Raw genomic sequence first — 27,285 nt, forward strand, 5'->3', positions numbered from 1 at the left:
CCATCGTAGAAGAGCTGTTTGTTTGTGTTGTTAGTGGTTCGGGGGGCAGCCTTTATGCGCATGCTCGCCTCTTCTTCTTCTGGATTTGTGTACCAGAAGCAGCGCCCCTTATGGGCCTGGAATGTTTACTACAGCGTTTCTACAGATCTATCCGGTTTCGCTTGGCTTCGTCTTTATGGAGACACTTCGAAACCGGATAGATCGAAACCGTAACGGTTTCGCCCGTTTCGGCTTCGTGTGGACGGGGCCTCAATCTCTGGCAATAGCCAGACTACTAAACGCACTGTGGGCACGGGTTAAACAAGCCATCTGCACACACACTCAGGAGTGTTCTCCTACATATATATTCACTTTACTTGTTTGGTGATTCAAGGCAAGGCGAGGCAACTTTATTTATAAAGCACTTTCCATACACAAGGCAGACTCAAAGCGCTTCACATGTAAACATTGTCATACAATAAAATGTAATAATAAAATAAAACATATGCAAATAATTAGTAAGATAGATAAAGAAAATAAAGGCAAAGTTAAAAAAGCATTTTAGAAAGTGCAATGTGTTTAAGATCTGATCAACATTCTCTCTGGTACTCCGACCCGACCTAAAGGAACTTGGTCCTTTCTCTGGGTCTTTCTCTGGGTTTCCAACCCAGATTCTGGGACTCCAACCCGGATTCTAGGACTCTAACCCAGACAAAACTCGGGTCTCAAACCCTTAACCTTTCTCAGATCATGTATCTCTCTGGTAAAAATAGAAAATAAATGTAAAGCTAAAAAGGCCTTTTTATTTTTATTTTGAAAGTGCAATGTATTTAAGCTGAGCAGAAAGCTAAAGCAAACATTAAAGTCTTCATTCTTGTTTTAAAAGTGGTCAGAGTCGGGGCAAGTCTTAAATCCTCAGGGAGTTTATTCCAGCTATTTGTTGCATAACTAAATCCTGCTTTCCTATGTTTTTTGTATACTCTGGGGATAATTAACAGAATGGTCTCAGAAGATCTTAGTGGTCTAGAATGCTTATGTTGTGGAATCATATCAGTTAAATATTTTGGCCCCAAAACATGTAGGGATCCATAGGTGACCAACATGATTTTAAAATCAATTCTCTGACCAACAGGAAGCCAATGTTCAAATGTACCCTACTCTACTGGTAGGGTGATTCACTGAACTTGCAGGGAGATCACTGTAATTGTAGGGTGATTCATTATATGGGTCCATATGGGCTGAAGCACATTGATCACTTGGTTCCAAAAGACTCAAGTGCTATATTGCTAAATTTGTGCTGTTGTTATATTCGTGCCGGGGGGTGCACACTAAATGCAAACAGAGTCATCCTGCCAAATGTTTCTGACCCCAGGAGAGGCGGCTACGATGGTTTGATCCAAGAGCGTTTATTCCTTCAGTTCTCTTTGGCTTGTATCTCGTTGTATCTGACGTGCGTGTTGCAGCGGCCGTGTTCAGGCTCCTCCTATAGGGAATAGAACACACACACACACACACACACACACACACACACACACACACACACACACACACACACACACACACACACACACACACACACACACACACACACACACACACACACACACACACACACACACACACACACTTATGGTTGGAGGGCTGGTGTAATAATGACGGGCTGTAGTGATATTGACTAGACTGTACATATGCACCCACAGAGCACCTACCTGCTGTGTGAAGCCACCCTTCTGTTGGATTGAAGCTACAAACAGAAGAAGGCCAAAATTAATGAATAAAACAGCACCACTATAAGTCATGCAGTAGAAGGGTCTGCTGCACAGAGAGGATTTCCACGTTCATTTATCTTCCTGCTGCCTACACCGCCATGGGAAGCATGTGGACACTCAATCTATTGAATATCCATAAGGGGAAGCTCAGACACCATGGCTGTTTCTACCATGAGAGACTGCTGCTTCATGTGTGCGTTGGGGAAAAAACACAGTCAGTGTGAAAAGATTGCGGACAATTAACGTCATTTTTCCACATCAAACCACTGGGGACAGAAACGTTTCTGCCACCTTTACAGGGACAGAGAGTGGGAGTTCCCGATCACTATGTTTTCACACGCATCAAGCAGTATACTCGGATTTTAGAATCTGAGTATATTTTTATAAATCTTTTTAATGCTTATTTTGATTACTTACATATCTATAGAGATCTAGAGATCTAGATATAGAGATATATTGACAGATAGTGATAGAAGTAAAGAGTGATAGATAATAAATAATATTATATAAATTGATAAAATAAAAAACAATATTCACTCTATAAAGTAGACACACAACAACTGTAGAAGGAGTAAGGAAGAAAATACGACGGAAGAAACTAAACAGCCAGAAATCAGTATAACAATGAGTGTGGCTTGTAATGCCAGACTAATGCATTATTGATAAATGATTGTTATGAGGTAGCTGGTGCAACCTGCAGCACAGCAGGGAGAACGATAACAGGAGACCACCCCCGTACCGAGGACAGCTGGTCCGCTCGGCTGCGGCTAACCCTGGGGACAAGCTGCTATTCAACATCGGATTCATCTCTCGCAGGAAACAACTAGCCTCAATGATATGTTAAGCCTCGAGACCATTGTCATTATCCAACAAAAACAATTGTAAGAAAAAATGCCTTGCCTTGGAGATGTCTTTCAACATAGAATATGATGACAGATAAGAATAGGATGAATGTAATACCACAGATGATCGGAATCAGAATCCAGACCAGCCTGTCAGACTTTGCTTCAACTTCATCACCTGTACAGAAGAGTCACACTCACGTCACCAAAAGCTCCACAACATGAGCAGCGTCTTTGAGCTTTCTGTGCAGTCCAAGTGGAGGCTGGGTGTGTGAGGACTTCTTACCAGTGCGCTGTTCTACTGGGCAGGACGTATTAGCGTTGACTGACCGGGTGAGGTTACCAGCAGGGTTGGCAGACACACAGCGGTAGGAGGACCGGAGAGCCAGCCTGTCCACGGTCAGAGGGAGAGAGCGCTGGGTGCTGCTCTGGTCCACCAGGTCCTCTCCTTGATACCAGGAGAGAGTCCCTCCACTCAGTTGGTCCACAGCACACAGCAGGGTGCAGCCCTCGCTGCTCACAGACGTTACGGTGACACCGGGCTCCAGGACGGCGTCTGGGGACAGAAGACCACAAGGTCAGCCTGACCCCTCCTAGACATGACCTCTAGCTTCTAGTATACAGCTTGACCCCTCCTAGACATGACCTCTACCTTCTAGTATACAGCTTGACCCCTCCTAGACATGACCTCTAGCTTCTAGTATACAGCTTGACCCCTCCTAGACATGACCTCTACCTTCAAGTATACAGCTTGACCACTCCTAGACATGACCTCTACCTTCTAGTATACAGCTTGACCACTCCTAGACATGACCTCTACCTTCTAGTTTACAGCTTGACCCCTCCTAGACATGACCTCTAGCTTCTAGTATACAGCTTGACCCCTCCTAGACATGACCTCTACCTTCTAGTATACAGCTTGACCACTCCTAGACATGACCTCTACCTTCTAGTTTACAGCTTGACCCCTCCTAGACATGACCTCTACCTTCTAGTATACAGCTGGACCCCTCCTAGACATGACCTCTACCTTCTAGTATACAGCTTGACCACTCCTAGACATGACCTCTAGCTTCTAGTATACAGCTTGACCCCTCCTAGACATGACCTCTACCTTCTAGTATACAGCTGGACCCCTCCTAGACATGACCTCTACCTTCTAGTATACAGCTTGACCACTCCTAGACATGACCTCTAGCTTCTAGTATACAGCTTGACCCCTCCTAGACATGACCTCTACCTTCTAGTATACAGCTGGACCCCTCCTAGACATGACCTCTAGCTTCTAGTATACAGCTTGACCACTCCTAGACATGTCCACTACCTTCTAGTATACAGCTTCACCATTTGCCCCTCTAAACGTGTACAACTCACATAGTCTGGATACAGTAGATGAGGTCTTGATCACAATGAGAAGAAGTCAATGTTACCTACCATAAACACTCAGCTTGAATGATACAAGAGTCACGATAACATCAACAGAATAATCCCCTGAATCCTCGCTCTGCAGTCTTCTTAAAGTGAACAGGCCAGTGGCTCGGTCCCAGGAAATTCGGTTCAGGAAATCACCATCTTCTATCTCAAACACACTATCTTTCACTCTAGCGATAACACGTCCTTTTTTCAAAAGAAATCCACGACTCTTGACAGGCTCAGGTATGGTGACCTCTCCCCCCACAGTGGAGATCAGGTTCTGCGTGACTTCCTGGTCAGCAGATGACGTCATTACTGTAACAGATCAGGAGACATCACTCAGTCAAACAGCCCTGTAACTGTACTGTAGTATCCTAATGAAATACTCTAGTAACCTACTGTAGTACTGTAGTTACCTTCTGTAATACTGAAGTACCCTACTATGTAGTATTATAGTACCCTACTGTAGTATTGTTGTACCCTACTATACTATTGTAGTACTATACTATACAATTGAAGTCTCCTACTGTATTATTGTTGTACCATACTTTAGTATCCTACTGGTACACTTGTCTCTTTCTATGGGCATTCTAGCAATTTAAGGGATGTTTTTTCAAGCCTCCCCTGTTAAATGGTTGGTTTCTGGGTTATCCATATAGAAACTGCAACATTTTATAAAGAGAATGTTTTTCAGAAATCTTTATTTAGCCAAATAAATTATTAGCCTATTCCACGAGCCTCGTACATAGCCTGTAGTGAAGGCGGACTGCACTGATCAGAATCAACCAATGAACAGCATCACCAGGCTCAGAGGAAGTTTCTGGATATTTAATGGAGGTTTATATTTTAAAGAAATGTAAGTATTTTTTTAAGACCTTTTAAGTCTCATAAAAGGTCCTATATGATGATTTGGTCGATGTTTATTTTCGTGTCATGGCACACAAGTGGCCCATCCCACACAGCATTACAAGACACCAATATAACTACAAAAAGAGTGCAGTACATACACAATAACAATACACTATACAATACAGTACATCCAGCACCGGATAAACACACTAAATATAAATTGACAAATTGACTTTGTCCAAAAGGTTACAGATGTTTATCACACTTTGCTCAGCTGCCATGTTCAGTCACAGCTGCACAATAGGCTTCAGCAGTTATGGTGGAGGTTAGAAGTGTTCAGACAGGTTGAAGATGGTCTGGGAAGCCCTTTGGGGCTTCACACTGTGTAAAGTGTCCTTTACACGGCAGTGTCACACAGTGTGACTCTATCAGACAATGTAGAGGACAATTTACAGTGTTCTCTGTCCGATAGCTCCCAATGTTTCTGTTCCAAAACCCCCCCGACAACCTTTTGACTGGGATGTTTCAATGTGAATGTCGACTACACACAGTGGCGGTCTTAAAGGCACCCAGTGCAACTTTCGAGGCTTAAAAAATTATAAACATTCAATTTCTAGTCTTTTTTACACGTAGTAAGTTTCAATAACTCCATACCATTACATACCGACATTTAAGCAGCAAAGATGAGACGTCGTTGTGTGGTGAGAACTGATACAAAATCGATAACAACAACAATGCCGCCATTTTCTTTATTTTTTGTAACCTACAATAAATAAAGCAGGCTTCCAGTCAATGGAAAAATGGCTTCTCCCCACTGGCGATTGTTGTTGTTTACGATTTTCTATCAGTTCTCACCACACAACGACGTCTCATCTTTGCTCCTTGAATGTCGATATGTAATGGTATGGAGTTATTGAAACTTACTACGTGTAAAAAAGACTAGAAATGGAATGTTTATTTTTCATTGAATGTTTACATAAAGTTGCACTGGGTGCCTTTAACATAGAGGCATAGGTAGGCGGCCGCATGGGGCCCCCATAGTAGGGGGGCCCCCAACCAGGCTCAAAAAACGTTTTTCTTTTTTTCAGTACGCAAAGACGAAGCAAGACAAGCCTAATGCAAAAATAACATTAAGGGTTAGAAAATAAAGTTACCCAAGCGGCTCAAATATAAAATAAAAAGTGAATAGACGCCGTTAAGTATTTGGCAACGCTGCCAAAGATGACATACATTTTTACGGCTACTTTTGGCTACTTCTAGAATACAGCTTGACCCCTCCTAGACATGACCTTTAGCTTCTAGTATACAGCTTGACCCCTCCTAGACTTGTCCTCTACCTTCTAGTATACAGCTTGACTACTCTAAGACATGTCCTTACCTTCCACACATATACAATTTGCATTTTCTGGAGTCAGTAGAAGAGCAAGGTCATCACAATGAGAGAGTTAAAGAGACCTACCATAAACACTCAGCTTGAATGATTCAGATTTTCCTCCTTGATTAACAGAATTTAATCCCTGAATTGTTGCTCTGCAGTCTTCTTATGGTGAACCGCCCAGTGTCTCCGTCCCAGGACACTCTGTCCAGGAAACCTTCATCATCTATTTCCAACACCCTATCTCTCACTAGAGCGATCACAAGACTATCTTTCACAAGAAATCCACAACTCAGGTATGGTGACCTCTCCTCCCACAGTGGAGATCAGGTTCTGCTTGACTTCCTGGGCAGCAGACGACGTCAATATACCAATACCCCCGCCCACATAATGTTATGATATTGTGCATCATAGAAAACCGCTTTGCGGCACAGATGATTTTTATTTTTTGGACTTCTCGTGGCACCACGTTTCATGAAAGAATGCCGCCCGTTCACCCGTGACTAAAACCGCCACTGTAGGCTATTAATCACTGAAGAACCCATTCTTATTAGTAGGGCCTTATGGACGGTGCCTTGAGGAATGAGGAATAAGGAAGAATATACATGATTCTTCTTCTCTAGACAATGTTATAGGGGGACACATATTTTGTCAGATTGTATAATTTCGACCTGCCAAAATATGTATCCCCTACTTAAAATGAACACTCTGTCCTACAAGTGCTTTTTTTATACTCATCGCTTACTTCAGATCAGAATATAAACATGATTCCTCTTTCCTATAGCCGAAGTAATAGGGAAAGACACATTTCGTATCATAATGAGTTGTTACTCTTTGCCAACCATTCGTTCACCAATAGTTCAGCTTTTTGAGTGAATAGTTAACCATTCCTTCAGTAGGCAAGTTAAGCTTTTTGTTAAGCTTTTTTCAGAGCTCTCCATCCAGAGAGGACCACACATCCCTGCCAGTTCTATAACAGTTTATTCACCCATTAATATTAGTGGGTATTGTGGTATCTTGCGCCCGCTTATTAAACGCGGAAATAGTTTGTTTTTCAAACCGTTCTAAACCCGCTTTTATTGCTTTTATTGCTTCAAGCAATAAAAGCGGGTTTAGAACGGTTTGAAAAACAAACTATTTCCGCGTTTAAAAAGCGGGCGCAAGATACCACAATAGCCAACTATTACAAAATTATTACGCAATAATAATACATTCCAACTATAAACGACATATATTACCAAGCATAACGTAGAGTTGGCCTACTTACACACACAGACACAAACCAACACACACAGCGCCGTTCTATTGCTGAATACTCAAGTACATTTAAGAAAATAAATACCAGACCTGTTGTGGAGAAGCCGAACAATGAAATATACAAATAATCTATAAAAGGGGAAAAAGTTTACCTAAAATGAGGAGAAGTCCTCCGGAGAACATTTCCTTCAAACAGAACAGGGTTTTCTCTGAGCCAAATTCTCTTAGCCAAATGTCCGCTATTATATGTAGGCCTATATGGTGATTTCCTTATGATGAACAGTGGCGTGGCGTGGGGATTATTTTTGAGGAAGCCATGATACAAAACCTCTACATGCTTTTAGGTGGGGGACAGAAAATAGTACGTCGTAGCTTGTATGCATTACATATTACTAAAAGAGCTATTGCTACTGGTAAATTTACCAGGATTTACACACGCCTGTAATCAGACCGACACGACACACGCGCTCGCTCTCTCTCTCTCTGACCATTCTCACACACACACACACACACACACACACACACACACACACACACACACACACACACACACACACACACACACACACACACACACACACACACACACACACACACACACACACACACACACACACCCCTCCTAATTGTTTTCCCTTTTATATCACTACTTAAAAGACAGCACAAGACAACCCAGAGCAAGCGGCTATAAACAACCACAGCCGCATCTGTTCAGGGCCCTGTACCACGAAGCTCGCTTAGAGGGTTAGCGAGGTATGTTGAGCTCCAAGCCTGGGTTAGTTGTACCACGAAAGTCGATCTCTTTTAGCGTCGCTGTATCACCATGGTGACTTATGCTCGCAACCAAACCTGGTCGGGAGCAGTTTTTCGGCTTGTCTAGCCGGAGATCGGCTACTTAAATCGGCGTGCGCAGCTTCCTAGCCCCTCCTCTGACAATGGCGTCACCATTTGTGGGTGTTCCCGTGGACCCCGGCGCACTTCTCGTACAGGCGTCTCTCCGGAGACAGAGGGTTTTACAGGACAGAACCGATCCCTTGGCATTGTCTGACGATATTCAGATTTCAGACTTTATTGTCATTGTGCAAACAACGAAATTGGGGTTCTTCATGAGAGATACAGATTCTCATCAGAGGGTGTTCGTTATTTGATCGTCCTTTAGGACCTTATGTAGACAATGATTACTGTTGCGCATTGTGTCTCCGTGACAGTGAGCTAGAGTGGAGGTAGCGCGTCAGTCTTGAATTTCTGCGCGGGGGGTTCGACTCCCAAGTGATGCAAATTTATGTGAAGCATTAAAAGTTCTAATTCTCATGCATATGGAATACTTATTCACTAAAGCTTATGGAATTATGTTTTTGTGCTTATTTCGAACTTGAACCCATATTTTCAAGGCCGTGATGGCACCACATCTATGGGGGTAAAATGCATGATGATAGACCGGCAAATTTGAACCCCGGTCGCTGGCGTTCGGGTCTTATACTAATCCACTACGCTACAGTCGCTACCTCTCAGCGGTCGAAAACATGCGATACATTTCTTAAATAGGGTGTATTTAAAGTGAATTCCCTAAATGATAGAATAAGGCAGGATGGACGTTGCTTATGCATTTTTAAATCATCATCATTCTATTTGGATTAATGGCGAACAATTCTGCATTTGGCATAGTTATTTTACAGACAATATGCAGAATCTTTTCACTTATACTCGTATAGACTGCTTGATCTATCGTAAAGGTGAGAAAAATGACGCAAAAAACGCCCCTTTCACGTGAACGCGCACTGAACCTAAAGCGGAAAACCTGGTTCTACTAATTGAATCTAAAGTGAGCTTCGTGGTACCATTTAACTCTGATTGCGAGTTGCGGGTCTGTCGAGCCAGGTTTTCCGAAGAAAGCCTGGGTATGTTCAGCGAGCTTCGTGGTATAGGGCACAGGTGAGCCCTTCTGTCCCTGGTGCTGATTCTCAGCGTTGACAACCGCGATAAAACAACACCTTCATTTGATTGACCAATGCAACTTATTCCAGACAATCAAGGCACAATTAGAAATATAATAACACAAAAAAAATAAACGGACAGCTCAGGGAACAGTGATGCCGCACCGAGAGGTGCTTATTTTACTCACCCTATTGTAGAGGAAGGCCTTTCTCCTGTCTTTCATGGTGGCGAAGAGGTCAATAAGATCCCTGTCACCCAGGGATTGTTCAGGGAGCATGAATCTTTGTAAAAAAGAAGGCATGGCCAGCAAAATAGCTGAAGTTTAGCGCTACCAGCTAGCAACTCGGTGCGGACATAATTATCCTCATTGAAAGTGCGATAACCACTCTTCTTTCTTTCCACAAGCAGCTGAAGCTTGGCCTGCCGTCAGATTTATTTTTTTGTTGCTGCCCATGTGGCAGTTTGGTTAAATGTTACCAAATAGTCCTCTCCATCCTCCAAAACTGTACTTGCTTAATATGGTAAAAATCTTATCTCCCGCTATTTGTTTACGTTGACGTTGATGCTTTGATTTGATTGGTCTGGCTTCTCTTGGCACCCTGCTGACTAATCACTGGAGGGCAGTGTCATGACGGTAGCCTCACCTGATTGGTTAATCCTTCTCTCTTTTTTCTCACCAAGGGATACCATCTACGGCTGGCTTGCTCGTGGACGTACTGTGTGCAATGTCGTGTTTTACCGCGTATTTAGTATTTAGAGGGGCGTTGTTTGGTGCATTTTAAAATGCTCAATGAGACATGTGGAAGAAATGACACCAACACAGCACCAAAGAATAACCGAAACTGTTAATATAAATATTTTTATTGGATGTCTAAAAAACAGTGAAGCCAATGGCCTCCGGGAGAAAACGCCACTGATGATGAAAGGATCTTTTTAATTATTTTTTTAATCAGAAATTTACTCAAATGCCATCTACTCTATTTATATTATGTTTCAAAGATGATATCGATCTGACTGGGGCCAGCAGCATATTCTTTATTTAAAGATTTATTTCGCAATATTCATGTAGAAACACTGAGTTAGACTTGAAGGTATGAGAGAAAGGGAGACATAAGGACATGCAGACAATGACCAAGGGCAGGAGTCGAACCCGGGTCGCTGCCGTAAAGACTGAGCCAGGCTCACCCATGCGCCCAAGCAGCAATTTATAAGGGTTATAACGAACACAAGTAAAAAAGCACATCTATAAAGGGGCAGAACGCTCGCTTGGGCCATTCTTCCTGTACCCCCGGAGAGAGCAGCTGAGGCTAGCCTTAGTTTGGTGTTTGATTTCTTTACAAAAAGAGATTCAGGCACCTGCAGTCACCGACTTTAACTGTTGGATAGGGCAGGTGTTCCAGTTCAGCAAGTTTTTTGACAAAGACATGAGGAGCCAACAACTGCTTGTCCCAGATATCTTAGATTTCAATGGGCCTTTCATGAATCAATTGAACAGGCCTTGTTTTCTTGTGGGGCTTTCTGCTGGAGTCTATAAAATGAGGCAGAGTCTAGAGTAGGCATCTTGTATGGGTGTTTTAATGAATGGTTTGAGTCACCCGTGCTTGCACGGGTGATAGTTTCATTATGGTTCCGTAGAACCGTTTTCATTTGGTTTGTGTGTAGTGGTGATTTATTTATTCATAATTTGCATAAATATTTGGTGACCGTATCTGGTCTTCTGGAGGCTAACCTTCCTGAAGACAGTCTAGCCCCACATTTACTTTTCTGAAAGCTGCACGGTTGGCCTGAATGAATCATTACTCGCTGCCACTCTTCATCGTGGTTTGGGTAACCGATCAGATCCATAAGACATTTCTCAAGTAACAAACTAGAAATTAACCCTGAAAGTATGATGTTAAGAGTTATTTAGCATAACAGATGCAGCTCTGGTGTTTGGTGTTTATGATCCAGACATATACTACAAAGATATTTTAAATGTCAGAATTTACGTTATCGTGAGCATTATAAGCCTCATATTGTTTAAATAATAGCACATGACAACAACATACTTTGAGATAGAGACACGGGCGTGAGGTGACGATTTTTCACCTTTACCGAATTCAACTCACCATAGCTTTATCACACACACACACAGAGCCAGACACAGAGCCAGACACAGAGCCAGACACACACACGCACACACACACACACACACACACACACACACACACACACACACACACACACACACACACACACACACACACACACACACACACACACACACACACACACACACACACACAGAGTGACTATGTAGTTCCTTTAATGGCCTGTTTAACTGGTCGGACTTAAAAATAGAAATAAAAGAAGCTCCATTTCATTCTCAGAATTGAAGGCGGATATGGTTATTTGTACAGTTAAGAACTTTTTGATCTACTCACTATGTGGTTGAAACGTCTCATTTGTTTTAGGTTATTAAAAAATTAATTAAAAGGGGTGGTGAACCCAAAATGTTTTTTTCTTATATGGCCTTTTAACATAGTCGTCTATGCCATTCTCACACTGATAATAAGCCTCATTTAGAGAATTGGTCTAGAATCCTATGTTACTGACAGTTCTTTACGTGACGTCAAAGCAAATTTCGAATAAGGAGCATGAGGATGATCGAGGACGAGAGGGCTGGCTAGCGGTGCATCTCAGACACCACGGTGTGTCGTGTGAATTTCATAGACAACATAAAATGTCTTGGTCAGCCTTGCTAAAAGCATTGTGATAGCATTTGTGACAAATACCTGTTGCAGCACTGGCTGCCGCCTTACACAAACTGGGTTCCTGATTTCATGGGCTCCTCCGGCAACAGGGTCCGGTTGGCACTGCTCTCGAGGGTGTAGAGAAAAAGTTTATTGCAGTGTTGGCAGGTTTGTTGCATGCAGAGCCGGAGATGAATACTGACATGTCGGAGCTCTGTGTGTGTGTGTGTGTGTGTGTGTGTGTGTGTGTGTGTGTGTGTGTGTGTGTGTGTGTGTGTGTGTGTGTGTGTGTGCGTGTGTGTGGTGATGGCTGGTTTAACCTGTGCGCCTTAATTACTGGCTGCACAGGTGTGCAGCCAGTAATTACCTCCCCTAGCCCGAGTCTAGTCAGGCCGACTCAGGTCAGGTGAGGCTGATTTAACCAGGCATCAACCGTTCCTCTGTACTATTGGATGCTGGATTTTATAACAGTAAGGAGGATGGAGGAGAGATCAACCTGTTATGTAATGGTAGAAAACAATAGTTTAGCACCATAAGCCTACTGTGGGAGTGTGTGTGGATGATGGCTGGTTTAGAAACCTCACTTGGCCAAATCTGATTGGAGCCTGGAGCTGGCTGAGGCTGCACACCTGTTGCCATTGAGTATACGTTTACATGCACAACTTAATCCGATTAAAACCATAGTTCGATTATGCTCCTCAATTGGACAAATGCAATTGTCCGATGATACATGGCGGTGAGAAAATCGATTCATTAGCTGAAGCACTTCATACCCCGGTACGATAGGTGGCACTGTATCCAGCCACTGGCTGACCTCTTTACGTCACCAGCAACAACAAACGCTGCTTTCGAGAAAGATGTTTTCAGTAGACAGCTGTCACTCGCTGTCACTTTGGGTCCATGTCATTTCTCCGACCTCTCGGAACAACGTATGCGGACTCCTCCGGCGGCGGCGGAGCTTCTCCACCAGCGGCGGCGGAGCAGCTTCTCCGGGGGTCCGCATACGGCAACAATCCCTTTCTCTTTCTTCTCCACCATGGAGAATTCCGGCATGCAGCCAATTGCGTACCGAGTCAGTTGAACTAGGCCCGTTGATCACGCCTCTTGTGCTGAAGAAAATGGCAGCAGCTTCCCCAGACCAAGCTCAATCTCTGGCAATAGCCAGACTAGTAAACGCACTGTGGGCACAGGTTAAACAAGCCATCTGCACACACACTCAAAGTTAAAAAAGCATTTTAGAAAGTGCAATGTGTTTAAGATCAGATCAACATTCTGTCTGGTACTCCGACCCGACCTAAAGGAACTTGGTCCTTTCTCTGGGTCTTTCTCTGGGTTTCCAACCCAGATTCTGGGACTCCAACCCGGATTCTAGGACTCTAACCCAGACAAAACTCGGGTCTCAAACCCTTATCCTTTCTCAGATCATGTATCTCTCTGGTAAAAATAGAAAATAAATGTAAAGCTAAAAAGGCCTTTTTATTTTTATTTTGAAAGTGCAATGTATTTAAGATGAGCAGAAAGCTAAAGCAAACATTAAAGTCTTCAGTCTTGTTTTAAAAGTGGTCAGAGTCGGGGCAAGTCTTAAATCCTCAGGGAGTTTATTCCAGCTATTTGTTGCATAACTAAATCCTGCTTTCCTATGTTTTTTGTATACTCTGGGGATAATTAACAGAATGGTCTCAGAAGATCTTAGTGGTCTAGAATGCTTATGTTGTGGAATCATATCAGTTAAATACTTTGGCCCCAAAACATGTAGGGATCCATAGGTGACCAACATGATTTTAAAATCAATTCTCTGACCAACAGGAAGCCAATGTTCAAATGTACCCTACTCTACTGGTAGGGTGATTCACTGAACTTGCAGGGAGATCACTGTCATTGTAGGGTGATTCATTATATGGGTCCATATGGGCTGAAGCACATTGATCACTTGGTTCCAAAAGACTCAAGTGCTATATTGCTAAATTTGTGCTGTTGTTATATTCGTGCCGGGGGGTGCACACTAAATGCAAACAGAGTCATCCTGCCAAATGTTTCTGACCCCAGGAGAGGCGGCTACGATGGTTTGATCCAAGAGCGTTTATTCCTTCAGTTCTCTTTGGCTTGTATCTCGTTGTATCTGACGTGCGTGTTGCAGCGGCCGTGTTCAGGCTCCTCCTATAGGGAATAGAAACACACACACACACACACACACACACACACACACACACACACACACACACACACACACACACACACACACACACACACACACACAGGCTTATGGTTGGAGGGCTGGTGTAATAATGACGGGCTGTAGTGATATTGACTAGACTGTACATATGCACCCACAGAGCACCTACCTGCTGTGTGAAGCCACCCTTCTGTTGGATTGAAGCTACAAACAGAAGGCCAACATTAATGAATAAAACAGCACCACTATAAGTCATGCAGTAGAAGGGTCTGCTGTACAGAGAGGATTTCCACATTCATTTATCTTCCTGCTGCCTACACCGCCATGGGAAGCATGTGGACACTCAATCTATTGAATATCCATAAGGGGAAGCTCAGACACCATGGCTGTTTCTACCATGAGAGACTGCTGCTTCATGTGTGCGTTGGGGAAAAAACACAGTCAGTGTGAAAAGATTGCGGACAATTAACGTCATTTTTCCACATCAAACCACTGGGGACAGAAACGTTTCTGCCACCTTTACAGGGACAGAGAGTGGGAGTTCCCGATCACTATGTTTTCACACGCATCAAGCAGTAAACTCAGATTTTAGAATGAGGTGAGAGACAGTTTCCCTTCAGGCTGCTGGAAGTGCCAAGAACTTGGTTCTATGATATGCAATCTTCTTCATCTTTTTAATGCTTATTTTGATTACTTACATATCTATAGAGATCTAGATATAGAGATATATTGGCAGATAGTGATAGAAGTAAAGAGTGATAGATAATAAATAATATTATATAAATTGATAAAATAAAAAACAATATTCACTCTATAAAGTAGACACACAACAACTGTAGAAGGAGTAAGGAAGAAAATACGACGGAAGAAACTAAACAGACAGAAATCAGTATAACAATGAGTGTGGCTTGTAATGCCAGACTAATGCATTATTGATAAATGATTGCTATGAGGTAGCTGGTGCAACCTGCAGCACAGCAGGGAGAACGATAACAGGAGACCGCCCCCGTACCGAGGACAGCTGGTCCGCTCGGCTGCGGCTAACCCTGGGGACAAGCTGCTATTCAACATCGGATTCATCTCTCACAGGAAACATCTAGCCTCAATGATATGTTAAGCCTCCAGACCATTGTCATTATCCAACAAAAACAATTGTAAGAAAAAATGCCTTGCCTTGGAGATGTCTTTCCACATAGAATATGATGACAGATAAGAATAGGATGAATGTAATACCACAGATGATCGGAATCACAATCCAGACCAGCCTGTTAGACTTTGCTTCAACTTCGTCACCTGTACAGAAGAGTCACACTCACGTCACCAAAAGCTCCACAACATGAGCAGCGTCTTTGAGCTTTCTGTGCAGTCCAAGTGGAGGCTGGGTGTGTGAGGACTTCTTACCAGTGAGTTGTTCTACTGGGCAGGACGTCTTAGCGTCGACTGACCGGGTGAGGTTACCAGCAGGGTTGGCAGACACACAGCGGTAGGAGGACCGGAGACCCAGCCTGTCCACGGTCAGAGGGAGAGAGCGCTGGGTGCTGCTCTGGTCCACCAGGTCCTCTCCTTGATACCAGGAGAGAGTCCCTCCGCTCAGTTGGTCCACAGCACACAGCAGGGTGCAGCCCTCGCTGCTCACAGACGTTACGGTGACACCGGGCTCCAGGACGGCGTCTGGGGACAGAAGACCACAAGGTCAGCTTGACCCCTCCTAGACATGACCTCTACCTTCTAGTATACAGCTTGACCCCTCCTAGACATGACCTCTACCTTCTAGTATACAGCTGGACCCCTCCTAGACATGACCTCTACCTTCTAGTATACAGCTTGACCCCTCCTAGACATGACCTCTACCTTCTAGTATACAGCTTGATTCCTCCTAGACATGACCTCTACCTTCTAGTATACAGCTTGACCCCTCCTAGACATGACCTCTACCTTCTAGTATACAGCTTGATCATACACATGTCCACTACCTTCTTGTATACAGCTTCACCATTTGCCCCTCTAAACGTGTACAACTCACGTTGTCTGGATACAGTAGATGAGGTCTTGATCGTAATGAGAAGAAGTCAATGTTACCTACCATAAACATTCAGCTTGAATGATACAAGAATTTTGTTAGCATTAACAGAATAATCCCCTGAATCCTTGCTCTGCAGTCTTCTTATAGTGAACAGCCCAGTGGCTCGGTCCCAGGAAGTTCTGTTCAGGAAATCCTCATTTTCTGTCTCCAACACACTATCTTTCACTCTAGCGATTACGCCTTCTTGATTCAGAAGATATCCAAGACTCTTGACAGGCCCAGGTATGGTGACCTCTCCTCCCACAGTGGAGGTCAGGTTCTGCTTGACTTTCTGGGCAGCAGATGACGTCATCACTGTAACAGATCAGGAGACATCGCTCAGTCAAACAGCCCTGTAACCGTACTGTAGTACCCTAATGAAATACTACTGTAACCTACTGTAGTACTGTAGTTAACTTCTGTAATAACAAAGTACCCTACTGTAGTATAATAGTGCAACCTTTTCTAAAGAGAATGTTTTTCTGAAATCTTTGGTTTTATTCAAAATGTTGATGATTAGCCTATTCCATAAGCCTTATCCATAGCCTGTAGTGAAGAGGTCTCAGGAGATTTCGGGATATTTAATGGACCGTTTTAATAAAATGTAAAAGGACTGGAAAGTCTCATAAAATATATATATATTTTTTAATTTTTTTAATAGTTTAAATTCTGCTTAGTGCCTCAGCAGTAATAAACACTAACCAAATATCTGCCAGGTGATGCCAGCATGGAAAGTGTTTGTAATATAAGTGCATAGTCCCTGCTTAAATGTACTGTTTCTCTGTGACCTATCGAAAGGCTTGCAGCATGACATGTTAAATGTCCCATTGCATGAAAATCTCACTTTATGGAGTTTTCTAACATTAATATGAGTTCCCCTAGCCTGCCTATGGTCCCCCAGTGGCTAAAACTTGCGTTTGTCGTAAAACGAGCAGTAGGTATCCTACTCGCCTTTGAAAAAATGGAAGCTCAGGCGCGCTGATTTGGAATGTGGCCCCATATGTCGTCATAAGGGGCCAAGTGACCTTCCCTTTCTATGCTTTGCCCGCCTAGAGAATTTGGCCCGCCAATGAGACAATGAGCTACGACCGTGCGAGCGCCACGTGTGTGTGTGTGTGTGTGTGTGTGTCATTACACACATTGCAAGTGTTGTACGCTTCTTTGTTAATTGGATAACCGTTGTGCTGTTGGTGTTATGGCGCTTAACATGTCGGTTCTCTGACGTCTTTGGTATTTCCCCAACGAGACTGTATTTGGGGTTATCTCAGCCATGTTTGAGAAGGAATTGCGGGGCGGTGGTGCCTCGGCGCTGCCCGCTGCCGAGGCGGTGGTGCCTCGACAGCTGGGCTCCGGCGAGAGACAATCGCGGGCAACAATCCCTTCCTCCTCCATGTAGCGGTTCAGTCTACTTCAGATTGATGTGGAAGTGGAAGAACCAGAGATGTCAGAGAACCCGATGCAGTCGTTTGAGATTCATAATATCGTCTTGAGGCTTTTGGCCATGATAATATATATTATATGATATAGATATCTATGTATAGTATGATATTAAGATACAGAGCTCCAGGACTGCCGCCGGAGCACCCGGAACGTTCTAGAATATTTACAGAACACGGTCAAAGGCTGTGTGGTCCTCGCCATTGTGATACATCCACTGTAAACAAAGCGTATGGTACCGTGGTCGCAAGCTGCTCAGGGCCACACCCCCACCCTCCTCCTTGACCCGCCTCTCTCCTCCTCATTTTTATTAAAACTACCCGGGTGAAAAAGTAGTATACTTTAGTGTATTACAAGTATAATTCAATTATACAAAAGTTAGTACAAGTATACTTTTACTTTTTGTGCTTAATTTAAAGTATACTTAACATATACTTTTAAAAAGTGTACTTCACAATAGATGTCATTAAATTCAACTTTAACGTACTTAAAAATAAGTATACTAATTCTGCAATACTTAAAGTGGTATTGCTTTGTACTTTTAAAAAGTATACTTTATTTTAAGTTTATTTAAATTGTACCTAAGTGTACTTAGAAAAAGTATACTAAATTGCAAATACTTAGAGTGGTAATTTAGTGTACTTATAAAAAGTGTACTTTATTGTAAGTGTATTGTAATTTGTACCTAAGTGTACTTCTGAAAAGTACACTCATTTTCAAGTATTTTGGAATTCACTATTAAAATACTTTTTTAAAGTGTAATTTAATTTCACTTCATTAGAATTGTATTGAAGTATACTTCCGTAAAGTTCACTTTAATTTAAGTTAATTCTAAGCTGTATTTCAGTATACTTAGCAAAAGTATACTAAGTTGCACACACTTAAAGTGGTATTTTAGTGTACTTCTGAAAAGTACACTTTGTTTCAAGTCCTTTGTAATACACTATTAAAATGCTTTATTAAAGTATACTTAAATTTCCCTTTATTAGTAGTGAATTTAAGTATACTTCCTTACAGTTCACTTTAATGCAAGTTAATTTTAAGCTGTATTTCAGTGTACTTAGAAAAAGTATACTAAATTGCAAAAACTTGTAGTTGTCATTCAGTGTGATTCTGAAAAGTACACTTAGTAATACACTATTAAAATGCTTTATTTTTTTGTATACTTTAATTTCACTTCATTAGAAGTTTATTTAAGTATATTTCCATAAATTCCACTCGTAAATTGATGGAATGGGTTATTTCATACATCATCACAACCAAAGTGTTGAATTAATCCAAAAATTACAGATAAATAATACTGAAATGGCTACTTTTACTAGCTCCAACGACTTAAGAAAATCCAAGGCTAGAACCAAAATTTGAAATTAGCAAGTTTATAACGGCCATCCAATCAGTGTGCGGCTGCAAATCGACGTCCAATGAGAATGTAGTATTTAGGGCGCCAATTGGTGGTGTAGTCAAATACACTTGGCGCGGACGGTTAGTGTTCTATTTGAAATTGCGCAGTGAGCACCTAATATCTCCGGGTCTAACAATGACAATGTTTGGTTTGTTTTATTTCCAAGACGGCTCCGTTAGAGCAGAAAATACATCCGTCATACGTGATGTATACAGAAATAAAAAGACCTCGAGTCGGAGCAGGGCTGGATAGAGGTAATTTGGCCTACACAACGGCGACAACAAGAGGCGAAGCCTATTGCAGCCAAATTGCTTTTCGTTGGAGGTAAGTCAGTTCCAAAACGGTAGTGAAATGATTCCGAAATACTCTTTGTAACGTCAGCTAACTTTGGCTATAGTCTGTTGGAATGTTACGGTAATGATGATAGCCTAATAGAAAGAGTTGCTTTTATCGAAGTATAATGCTTGAATTTAGTAATCGAAGTAAAGTTACTGGATCAACTGGTGTAGCGGGGGCCTGTGGCGTAGCGGGGGCTACGTTTGCACCTGAGAGCGTCTTTATGTCGTATTTGTATTGTAAAATGTAGGAATGTTACGGTAATGATGATAGCCTAATAGAAAGAGTTGGTTTTATAGCGGGGGCCTGTGGCGTAGCGGGGGCCTGTGGCGTAGCGGGGGCCTGTGGCGTAGCGGGGGCCTGTGGCGTAGCGGGGGCACGTTGCGTAGCGGGGGCCTGTGGCGTAGCGGGGGCCTGTGGCGTAGCGGGGGCACGTTGCGTAGCGGGGGCACGTGGCGTAGCGGGGGCCTGTGGCGTAGCGGGGGCCTGTGGCGTAGCGGGGGCACGTTGCGTAGCGGGGGCCTGTGGCGTAGCGGGGGCCTGTGGCGTAGCGGGGGCACGTTGCGTAGCGGGGGCACGTGGCGTAGCGGGACCACGTTGCGTAGCGGGGGCACGTGGCGTAGCGGGGGCACGTGGCTTAGCGGGGGCCTGTGGCGTAGCGGGACCACGTGGCGCGTACCGGGGGCACGTGGCGTACCGGGGGCTGCGTTTTTTTACGTTTTGCACGCTCCGATTGGGCACGCGCTCCGAACGGGCACGCCCCCAATGGGCACAAGCACTAGTCTGTGTCAATGTAATATATTGTTTATCTTAAGTCTTAAATCACATGCGTCCTTCCTGTTTTCACAGACACGGTGAGGGAGAAATTCCCCAACAGCATGGTTAGTGAGATCCGGGCCCTGCTGCGGAGGAAATGCAATAATGAGGGCTACACCAAGGTTGCTCCTCAGTAGCTTTATTATATATGTTATATATGTCAGACGTTTTAAAGTTAGGTGTTGTTGAATGTATGTTTGTATTAATATTTAAATTAAAGTTTTGGTTTGTACAATTTAAGTGTTTTTTGTCATGGAACAAATTAGCACCCATGGAGTGTACTAAAATGGTACCAGAAAGAAGTGCATGTGAAGTATAATAGTGATGTATTGTAAGTATATTTCTGTAGTATTTATAAAGTACTTAGCAGTATAACAGTATTGTACTTAAAATACCCTTAATATACGCGTCCACTTTAAATTATAGTATAATAACTATACTTTAAGTACATGCCTTTGATGCTAAAATGGTGATAAAAATGTACTATAAATCAATATTAAATACTTGTATTAACATAATGGCACACTTAAAAAGTACTAAATATAGTCAGAAAGTGTATTTGAATTTAATTTGAAATATTATAGAGGTATGATAATAGTTTGTTCAAAATACACTTATTCTGTAGTATAAGTAGTGATAAAATACACTTCATGTACACTTCCACTCTACATTATAGTATTATAACATTATACTTAAAGTAGGCCTACATGCCTTTGATGCTTAAATTGTGACACAAATGTACTATAAATACATAATAAATGCATTTTTATTTACATAATTGCACACTTTAAAAGTATTAAATATAGTCGGAAAGTGTACTTCAATTTAATTAGAAATATGACAGAGGCATGATAATAATGTGTTAAAAATACACTTCTATTATGTAGTATAAGCAGTGATAAAATACACTCAATATACACTTCTGCTCCTCATTAGAGTATAATAACATTGTACTTAAAGTGCATGCCTTTGATGCTGAAATTGTGCTAGAAATTACTATAAATACATTTTAATTAACATAATGGCAGACTTAAAAAGTACTAAATATAGTCAGAAAGTGTATTTGAATTTAATTTGAAATATGACAGAGGTATGATAATAGTGTGTTCAAAATAGACTTATATACTATTATCAATTGAACCATAATGCCTTTTTAAGTATATTTCAAACACACTGGTAATATAATGCTATTGTACTGCAAGTGTGTTTCAAATGCTAGAAATCATACTTTTCACTAGTGTACTTCAGTACACTTAAAGGTTGTCAAAAGTTGTGCCATTTTAGCATACTATTTACACTTGGAGTATACTGGAGTATATCTATAGTAGTACTTAAGGTATACCTTAGTACACTTTGGTATACTTGAATGCGACGAAATTAGTACAGAATACAGTTACATACTAAAAGTGGACTTAGTACATCCTTTCAAAAGTGTAGTTGAAGTATAATATTTTTTCACCTGGGTACAGAGACCGAAACGGCGTGTTTGGGGAAAGCTAAATGTACGACAGGCTCATAGTGGCTGTAATTCTGCACCATGGCAGGATTTCGGGAACGTCTTAAAATACTGTGTTAGGGGCCCACTAATATCTAGATTAAAGCATCCATAAAGTAGCATGCCATGGGAACTTTAATCAATGATGTTTATCACACAGGCAGATGGTTCCTTGTTTGCGCAGCTGCCGTGTTCAGTTACAGCTGCACGATAGGCTTCGGCAGTTAAGGTGGAGGTTAGAAGTGGTCAGACAGGTTGCAGCTGGTCTGTGAAGCCCTTTGAATATAAAGAAGAATAGAATAGAATAATCTTTATTGTCATTGTACAAGACAACGAAATTTTCCTTTGTGGATGTAGATTGAGATAGAGAGCTTTAAGCATCAAACCAGTGGATTTTCTTTGATGAGTGATGACTATAGCCAATGTTAGTTTATGTTTGTTCTTGTCGCCCACTCCAGTGCTCTGAATGCACAAGCTCCAGCAGGAGTTTCTGATTCTTACACATCAACCCAAAGACCTCATGCATTCCATTGGCCAAACCCTCTCAGCCCGCCCCCAGACATGGACGGGGGGCTGAGTATGATCCAATAGCATCTGTTCAGCTCTGGGCCCAATATCGAAACACAATTTTTGATCTCCCACACAGGAGGGTGCTGCATTTACCCAGTCCGCCGCTCCCTCACCCTGATTGGCTATAGTGCCCCTCTTGCTAAAACAGAAAAAAACATTTTTGTGAACATTTATCGAATAATAGTTTTTTGTTACTATCTGCAGATGCTGTGTAAAGGGTTCTCCACAGTGTCCGATATAAAACATTTGGTAAAGTTTTGTCTACATTGTCTGATATATAACACTGTGTAAAGTGTCCTCTACAGTGTCCGATATAGAACACTGTACACCACCAATATAGTCTGATTCTCAGGGAACATTCTGGGAGGGGCAGGATCTAAATAATTATAACGCTGGTGCAAACAGGTGTTGGACTCAAAGGCATGACTCATAAGACAAGCAGGGAGAATCAGAGAGTGGTCTTTACTGGAGGCAATGGTTCGGTACACGGGAATACAGTAGCAATCAGGGCAGAGGTACAAAACGAAAGACAAACAAAGGGGTACAGAATCAAACGAGAGGTTTTCAGGAGATCACAAAATAGTTAATGCTGGGATGCTAGACACAAAGGTACTAAGAGGAACAGTCTCAAAGTAAGGGAAACATACTGACTAAATACACTAGCAGAACGATAATAATGGACAGGTGAAGGCAACCAAAGTGAGGGAGGACAGTCGCAGCCAACAGGGAACACAGGGCAGGAGAGACACATCTGAAGCAAGAGGAGATGAGGGTAATATAAAGTAACTGAAAACAATGACAAAATGAATGACACAAATAATTAATAACTTGAGGAGCAGGACGAGATGGGACAATAGCTGTCCAAACTCAAATGTGACAGAAAGCCCCTGCACCACTGCTGACGCCGGTGCAATACCACTGCCCATGATAGTTCTACTATCTACTATAGTCCATCAATAATAATTTTACAACCTCACCTATGCACACATCTCCTTGTTCGGTAGCCATAAAGCTTCCGATGTGAACATGTCCATCTTTAACGAAGCTCTCAACAGTATAAGAAACTCTAAAGCTGTGTTCAGGGCTCAATCTACAGGAGAAGTGACGGCTGCATCCCATTTCTACCCCTTACCCCTGCCCCTTGTTTTGAAGGGGTAAGGGTGTCCCAATTCTCATTTGGGTTAATGGGTAGGGCGAAGACAAAAGGCTACGTAGCCCTTGAAACGAAGCTATCCAAGGACCACACTTCGAGGAAAATCCGGCAGAAAATGCATTTTTACTAGTTGTTATCATTCGGACTCATGCTGTAAAGTTGACTGTATATTCGGACTATAACACAATATGTTATATGATATAGATATCTATGTATATGATATTATTTAGATATAGAGCTCCAGGACTGTAACGCAAGTGTTGTACACTTCCTTGTTATTTGGATAACCGTTCTGCTGTTGGTGTGACGTCGGACTCTCGTATCTGGTATTTCTACAACGAGACTCGTATTGGGGGTTATCTCAGCCAAGGTTGAGAATTAATTGGGGGAAGGAACTTTGGCTTTGACTCCCTCAAGAACATGAACCACGACAAGGAGGAGAAAGGGATCTTTGCCGGGCAGCGCTTATGCACCTCCGCCTCCGGCGGTGGTCCCTCAGCGGGGCTCAAGCGGGAGACATTCGCCGCCAACAATCCCTTTCTCCTCCATGTCGTGGTTCATGTTCTTTAGGGAGTCAAAGCCAAAGTTCCTTCCCCCCAATTCATTCTCAACCTTGGCTGAGATAACCCCCAATACGAGTCTCGTTGTAGAAATACCAGATACGAGAGTCTGTTATGCGCCATCACACCAACAGCAGAACGGTTATCCAAATAACAAGGAAGTGTACAACACTTGCGTTACAGTCCTGGAGCTCTATATCTAAATAATATCATATAATACATAGATATCTATATCATATAACATATTGTGTGCGCCTCCAGACGATATTATGAATCACAAACGACTTTGTCGGGTTCTGCGACGTCTCTGGTTCTTCCACATCAACCTGAAGTCGACTGAACCGCACGCTGCCTGCGGCCGGCTGCCCGCTGCCGGGCGATGGTGCCTCGCGGCAACCGGCGGCATGTCGCAGTTCATGTACTTCAGCGAGTCAAACCAAAGTTCCTTTCCCCCCAATTCTTCTCAACCATGGCTTAGATAACCCCCACGACAGTCTCGTTGTGGAAATACAAGACACGTCAAAGAACCGACAAGAAACACTTGCGTTACAGTGTGTGTATTCACACACACACACACACACACACACACACACACACACACACACACTGTGGCAACCCGGCTTGGTGAATGAGCCGCCTCCTTCCAATCAGCACACGCACTGAAGCTTACTTAAAGCCAAAATGGCACCTTTATTAAATCATATATCAAACTGAGCAAACAAAACCCAGCTTTGGAGGAATCAATTGTCTATTTCCTCCGGGTGGAAGCACATCACCCACACGACTGGTCTCTCCGCACACGCGAACCAGGAGAGCCCTGAATGAGTGTGGAAGCATGCTTTTTAAAGCATGCTTCCCACCTGCTCCTCAGGTGCTCCGCATCTCAATGATTGGCACCGATGTTCTTACTGGTGCCATCTATCGGAAATCTGTGGTACACCGCCTCCACAACCTGCCCCCTTGGCCTCCAGGGCCGCTGTGCCAGAGACGGGTTGCCACACACACACACACACACACACACACACACACACACACACACACACACACACACACACACACACACACACACACACACACACACACACACACACACACACACACACACACACACACACACACACACACACGGCGCTCGCACGGTCGAGTCTCATTGGCGGGCCAACATCTCTGGGCGGGCCAGGCAGAGTAAGGGGAGGAGCTGAGATTCCTCATGACGTCATGAGCACAGATTTCCAAATCAGCGCGCTTGAGCCTCCGTTTTTTCAAAGGCGAGCAGAACAGCTAGTGCTCTTTTTACACCAAACGCAAGTTTTAGCCACTGGGGGACCATAGGCAGGCTAGGGGAACTCATATTTATGTTAGAAAACCTCATAAATTGAGATTTTCATGTCATGGGACCTTTAAGCTTTTTTCAGCGCTCTCCACCCAGAGAGGACCACACATCCCTGCCAGTTCTATAACAGTTTGTTTACCTATTAATATCAGTGGGTATTGTGGTCTTGCGCCCGCTTTTTAAACGCGGAAATAGTTAGTTTTTCCAACCGATCTAAACCCGCTTTTATTGCTTGATTAATAGCCAACTATTACAAAATTATTACGCAATGATAATACATTCCAACTATAAACGACATATATTACCAAGCATAACGTAGAGTTGGCCTACTTATACACACACAGACACAAACCAACACACACAGCGCCGTTATATTGCTGAATACTCAAGTACATTTAAGAAAATAAATACCAGACCTGTTGTGCAGAAGCCGAACAATGAAATATACAAATAATCTATAAAAGGGGAAAAGTTTACCTAAAATCAGGAGAAGTCCTCCGGAGAACATTTCCATCAAACAGAACAAAGGAGGGTGGTGCTTTCTCTGAGCCTCATGTCCGCTATGGTGATTTCTTATGATGAACAGTGGCGTGGGGGTTATTTTTGAGGAAGCCAAATGAGACAAACTCTTTAGTCTAGGCGGGGGACAGAAAAGAGTACATCGCAGATTGTATGCATTAAATATAACTACAAAGGATTTACACATGCACACCTGTAATCTGACCGACACGACAGACGCGCTCGCTCTCTTTCGCGCTCTCTCTCTCATTCTCATTCTCACTCACTCTAACAAACCCACACACACACTCGTCCAACTCTTCACCAAACTTTGCAAATTAAAAAAACGTTTCTTTGAAATAATGACAATCGGTACCCTCAACTGAAAACTTTGAAAGTCCTTGGAGGAGGGAAATGTTTATTTCACACTTAGTCTTTCTTCCTCTAACTCTGAGAGATGTTTAAACATGAAAGTAAATGACAATTCATAAAGGGACAAATCAGGACCAAATCATGTCCAGGGTGTTTTAGCTGAGTCGATGTAGTCTTTAAATCTGTAACCCTGAGCAACTGTTCATGAATAAGTTAGTTGAACAAATGGTCTTCCAAAAGTGGCACAGACTCGTAGGGTAAGGCACAGACTCATGGCCTGGCTGTAGGGAAAGGTAAAGACTAATAGCTATGGAGAAAGGTACAGACTCATAGCTATAGAGAAAGGTACTGACTCATAGCTATAGAGAAAGGTACAGACTCATAGCTCTAAAGAAAGGTACAGACTCATAGCTATAGAGAAAGGTACAGACTCATAGAGAAAGGTACAGACTCATAGCTATAGAGAAAGGTACAGACTCATAGCTATAGAGAAAGGTACAGACTCATAGCTCTAAAGAAAGGTACAGACTCATAGCTATAAAGAAAGGTACAGACTCATAGCTATAGAGAAAGGTACAGACTCATAGCATTAGCTATAGAGAAAGGTACAGACTCATAGCTCTAAAGAAAGGTACAGACTCATAGCCTTGGTATAGACAAAGGTACAGAACGGGTTCTGCAAACTGAACCCAGTATCTTTAATCTTAAAATCAAATTGAATGTATTCAGTTGTATCCATTCTTTGGTATGAGGTAGTTTGAATGAAGGGTATGTTAGTTGCAATGTGTTTACCGATCTTATATCGAAAATAATGCAGTCTTTCCTCTCCTGCAAAGCCAAGTTTAAAGAGCGATCCCATGACTGCTGGCGGATTTGTTCTCTTGCCACCAGGTGGCACAGTCGGCCTATGCTTGAAGGAAGAAAGCC

At 42.7% G+C, this 27,285-nt stretch overlaps 2 protein-coding genes, 1 long non-coding RNA gene and 1 pseudogene across 12 annotated transcripts in view; 1 reads left to right on the top strand and 3 right to left on the bottom strand.

Moving 5' to 3' along the window:
- The window catches only part of LOC132454626 (uncharacterized), a 52,621-nt gene extending 26,323 nt beyond the window's left edge, over nt 1-26,298 (bottom strand). For 2 of the 7 annotated variants that reach the window (XM_060048113.1, XM_060048114.1), the window contains exon 1: nt 7,936-8,113. Coding sequence is in view for 1 of the 7 variants with exons in the window: in XM_060048115.1 (XP_059904098.1) it covers nt 7,637-7,667 (31 nt within the window). In the remaining 6 variants the exon portion in view is untranslated. The other 5 variants (XM_060048111.1, XM_060048110.1, XM_060048115.1 and 2 more) reach the window with 5 other exon arrangements.
- LOC132454628 (uncharacterized) lies at nt 368-26,175 on the bottom strand. Of its 4 annotated transcripts, XR_009524962.1 has the most exons (7): nt 25,966-26,175; nt 4,025-4,318; nt 2,877-3,146; nt 2,649-2,768; nt 1,689-1,723; nt 1,110-1,462; nt 368-1,002 (listed from the first exon to the last, which is right to left on the bottom strand). XR_009524962.1 is itself a non-coding variant. In XM_060048118.1 (6 exons), the coding sequence occupies exons 1-6, from the start codon at nt 26,000-26,002 to the stop codon at nt 1,394-1,396; spliced, it is 822 nt and encodes a 273-aa protein (XP_059904101.1). In that variant the 5' UTR covers nt 26,003-26,175; the 3' UTR covers nt 368-1,393. The 4 variants fall into 4 exon arrangements, 2 of the variants coding, with proteins under 2 accessions (XP_059904101.1, XP_059904100.1); XM_060048118.1 differs by having other exon boundaries at nt 368-1,459; XM_060048117.1 differs by having other exon boundaries at nt 368-1,462.
- LOC132454803 (small nucleolar RNA U3) lies at nt 11,225-11,315 on the bottom strand (annotated as a pseudogene).
- LOC132454631 (uncharacterized) lies at nt 19,336-20,612 on the top strand. The gene is made up of 2 exons (XR_009524964.1): nt 19,336-19,549; nt 20,411-20,612. It is a non-coding gene; the product is annotated as an uncharacterized LOC132454631 (long non-coding RNA).
- Nucleotides 26,299-27,285: the final 987 nt, after the last annotated feature.

This window comes from Gadus macrocephalus, chromosome 3, assembly GCF_031168955.1.
Source record: "Gadus macrocephalus chromosome 3, ASM3116895v1".
In the NCBI taxonomy this organism is placed as follows: domain Eukaryota; kingdom Metazoa; phylum Chordata; class Actinopteri; order Gadiformes; family Gadidae; genus Gadus; species Gadus macrocephalus.

Bases quoted from the DNA above. Each gene is read 5' to 3' on its own strand.
- LOC132454628 (XM_060048117.1), bottom strand. From the start codon at position 26,002: ATGGAAATGTTCTCCGGAGGACTTCTCCTGATTTTAG. The intron at 1,724-2,648 runs GCAAGGCATTTT...TTCTGTTTGTAG, and splicing joins TGTTGAAAGACATCTCCAAG to CTTCAATCCAACAGAAGGGT. The intron at 1,463-1,688 runs GTAGGTGCTCTG...TATTCCCTATAG, and splicing joins AGGGTGGCTTCACACAGCAG to GAGGAGCCTGAACACGGCCG.